This window comes from Babylonia areolata, chromosome 32 (genome assembly GCF_041734735.1).
Source record: "Babylonia areolata isolate BAREFJ2019XMU chromosome 32, ASM4173473v1, whole genome shotgun sequence".
Taxonomy (NCBI): Eukaryota; Metazoa; Mollusca; class Gastropoda; order Neogastropoda; family Buccinidae; genus Babylonia; species Babylonia areolata.
Window position 1 is genome coordinate 8,003,096 of NC_134907.1, and position 3,555 is coordinate 8,006,650.

The 3,555-nt window shown below is 41.3% G+C and overlaps 1 protein-coding gene across 1 annotated transcript in view; it reads right to left on the reverse strand.

The window, feature by feature from the left end:
* Window positions 1-330, reverse strand: part of LOC143276542 (uncharacterized) — an 18,979-nt gene extending 18,649 nt beyond the window's left edge. Inside the window, exon 1 of the mRNA XM_076581102.1 lies at window positions 77-330. Coding sequence (XP_076437217.1) covers window positions 77-123 — 47 coding nt within the window. The 5' untranslated portion in view covers window positions 124-330. The remainder of the gene's footprint in view (window positions 1-76) is intronic.
* Between the last annotated feature and the right edge of the window lie 3,225 nt (window positions 331-3,555).

A 3,555-nucleotide genomic window follows, 5' to 3' on the forward strand; every position in this document is an offset into this window, starting at 1 on the left:
AAATGAGTACAAAACGCTAAAAAAAAAATATAATAATAATAATAAAAATAAACTAGAAAAGGCAAAGTATACATACACCGGAATCGACGAAGCTCCATTTGAAGGAGAAACCCGATCCGCCATTTTGGTTTATGCTGGGCAGGTTCCCGTTTGTCAGTTCAGTCGTATATTGCTTTCCTTGATATCATATTCGAACTCATCATGGAAGAAGGATGATCGCTCTTCTCTGTCGATTCGATTACTCGAGTGTTGAAAATGTGGCTGAAGTGAAAAGAATGCTGTATGTTGTTTTTTTCCCCCTGGCAATGTCACTCCCACGTTTTTCCTTGAAATGTGTTGTCTAAAAATAAACCAGGTGGTTTTTCCGTCTGTGACGTAAATGGTTATGATTGGCGCACTGAACTGATCTATAAATATGTTTACAGCTCAGTGGACTAGATTGGTTAGCGTTTCAATGGTCTGATCAAGCCACTTCATTCACTGTTCTGGGGGGAAAAAGCAACAACAAACAAACAACTTTTTGTCCCCTCCCCCTTTTTTTTTTCGTTATCAGCCATGAAAGTAGGCCGGTTGCTGTACAGACGCTCGCGAGCATGTGTGTGTGTGTGTGTGTGTGTGTGTGTGTGTGTGTGTGTGTGTGTGTGTGTGTAAGACTGAGATACAGAGAGAGAGAGACAGAGAGAGAGAGAGAGAGAGAGAACCGTGTATGGGTGTGTGTGAGTGTCTGTGTGTTGTGCTGTGTCGTGTGTGTGTGTGTATTCTGCTGCGTGAGTGGATGCATGCTTGCGTGTATATGAGTGTCCGTGTGTGTTTAGTAGGCCCAACGTGCGTGTGTAAGTGAAATCTGTGTTGGGGATAATGATTCCACGACGCGGGCAATTTCTGAAAAATTGTCAGTAATTTCGCACTGTCCTGCTCATGTCGAAACGCTTTGTCGGATATTTTAACTTACTCGTTATTTCGTATAAACTGATGTGATCATGGTTATGTTGCCCTATACATCACATTTCAACTTAGTTATTCCTATAAATTGATGTGATCATGGTTATGTTGTCCTATACATCACATTTCAACTTACTCGGTTATGCGTATAAATTGATGTGATCATGGTTATGTTGCCCTATACATCACATTTCAACTTACTCGGTTATTCGTATAAATTGATGTGATCATGGATGTCTTGACCTATACTACATCACATTTAAACTTACTCGGTTATTCGTATAAATTGATGTGATCATGGTTATGTTGCCCAAAACAGCATATTTCAACTTACTCGGTTATTCGTATAAATTGATGTGATCATGAATGTGTTGACCTATACATCATATTTCAAATTACTTGGTTATTCGTATAAATTGATGTGATCATGGTTATGTTGATCTATACATCAGATTTCAACTTACTCGGTTATTCGTATAAATTGATGTGATCATGGCTATAGTGTCTATACTTCGCATTTAAACTTACTCGGTTATTCGTATAAATTGATGTGATCACGGTTATAGTGTCTATACATCATATTTCAACTTACTCGATTATTGGTATAAATTGATGTGATCATGGTTATGTTGATCTATACTTCATACATGGTGTGACCGAGTCAGTATCGAAGATTGCTCAAAAAGTTGAAACCATATACCCAGCCAAGTTGAACAGAATAAGCGACTCGCAAGCGATTTCGGCACATCTTTTAATAGAATAGAATAGGACATGTCTTTATTACCAAGTGAACCAGAGTCACAAGGAATATTGGGGGGAGGGGTGGGGTGGGATAGTACATAACAAGATACGAACATAAATCAAAAATCATACACAAACACAGATACAGTAGAAATTAGGGATATACACAAGTGCATATCAATATAAGAAACTTGTGCATGCTCACACATGCACGCACTGCACACACACACGTTTAAACAGAAGCTGCATATTACATGTGGATGGTGTTGGTATCATACTGGATTTGTTCGAGAGTCAGGACATTGACTGCTTCAGGGAAAAAGCTATTGGCGAAGCGATTGGTTTTCGTCCTTCAGTTATACTTCTGTACCTTCGACCAGAGGGGAGCATCTTGAAAATCCCCAAAGCTTGATGTGATTCGTCCTGGCTGATTGATTTTGCTTTTTTGAGTAGCCGCTTATAATATATGTCTTCTAGAGAAGGTAGTGAAGCCCCGGTAATCTTGGTGGCCGTTTTTTTTTTTTTTTATTCTGTTAAGGGCTGCAACTTCTGCCTTGGAAATGTTTCCGTACCAAGACGTGGTAGAGACCTATGCTAATGGCATCTTCAACTGATCTGTTAGCTCTATAGGCGAACTGAAATGGATCAAAAGATGGAGGAATGCAAGTTTTTAGGAACTGTGGAATCAAGCGTTCAAATGTTTTCATTACGACTGATGTTAAGGCTACGGGACGATAATCATTAAGACAACTTGGCTGTGCTTTATTTTTGGAACAGGAATGATTGTTGATTTCTTAAAGCAGCATGGCACCACACAAGACTGAAGGGGCATGTTAGATATGTCAGTGAAGACACTAGATAGTTGGACTGCACACTTCCTCAAAAGGCCTGGTGAGATGTTGTCAGGGCCAGCGGCTTTTCTCATTTTCAGACGACTGAAGTGGCGTCTGACTTCATTCTCTTGGACAATGAAAGGGGGAGTGGGGGTGATTTTGGGTGCAGCCACGTCAGATGTAGACAATGATTTGTCGAATCTGGAGTAGAATGTGTCGAGTTTGTCTGGAAGAGTTCTGTCAGTGCTGTCGACTGTCTGGTGGGTCATTTTATAATCAGTGATGTTCTGCAGTCCGGTCCATACATTCCCAGAGTTGTTTGCAGACAGGTTTGCTTCTATTTTTTTTCCGATATAAAAACTTTGCCTTCTTAATTCATTTTTCAACACTTCTTTTTGCCTTATTGTGGAATATTCTATCATCAGTTTCGCGAAAAGCTCTCTTTTTGCTTTAGTTTTTGCCTAGCAGCCCCGTTATACAAAATGTTGTCGTTTGAAAATATTTTGATATTGATTGATGGAATGCACATACTTTCACAGAATGAAATATAATCGCACACTGTGTCGGTATATTGATTTAAGTCCCCAGCACAGTCTTTAAAAACATTCCAGTCTGTACCTTCGAAACAGTCCTGCAAGGTCTCTAAGGCAGGGGCCGACCATTGTTTCAGTTTTCACGACTGGTTTTTCAGCTTTCAGCTTTTGTTTGTAGACCGGCACCAAAAAATTCATGCTGTGGTCGGACTGTCCTAAAGGCGCACGGCGGATCGTGTGGTACGCCTTCTTGATGGAAGTGTAGCAGTGGTCGAGGGCAATATCCACACTTTCCCCCTCAAGATGGCCGGGAATGAGCAGTGTTGACTACAAGGTTTGGATGTTCACTCCGTCCGTCGATTGTTGTTGTCTCGTTCGTTATTTATCAGATGGATTCCCCCGTCTCCTCGACGAAGGCGGCAGTACGTCGCAGGTCCTCCAGTCCGTAGAGCTTCCGGGCCGCTGGGACTGGGTCGGGCCAGGTTTTCTCTCGGAGCGCTTGGTGG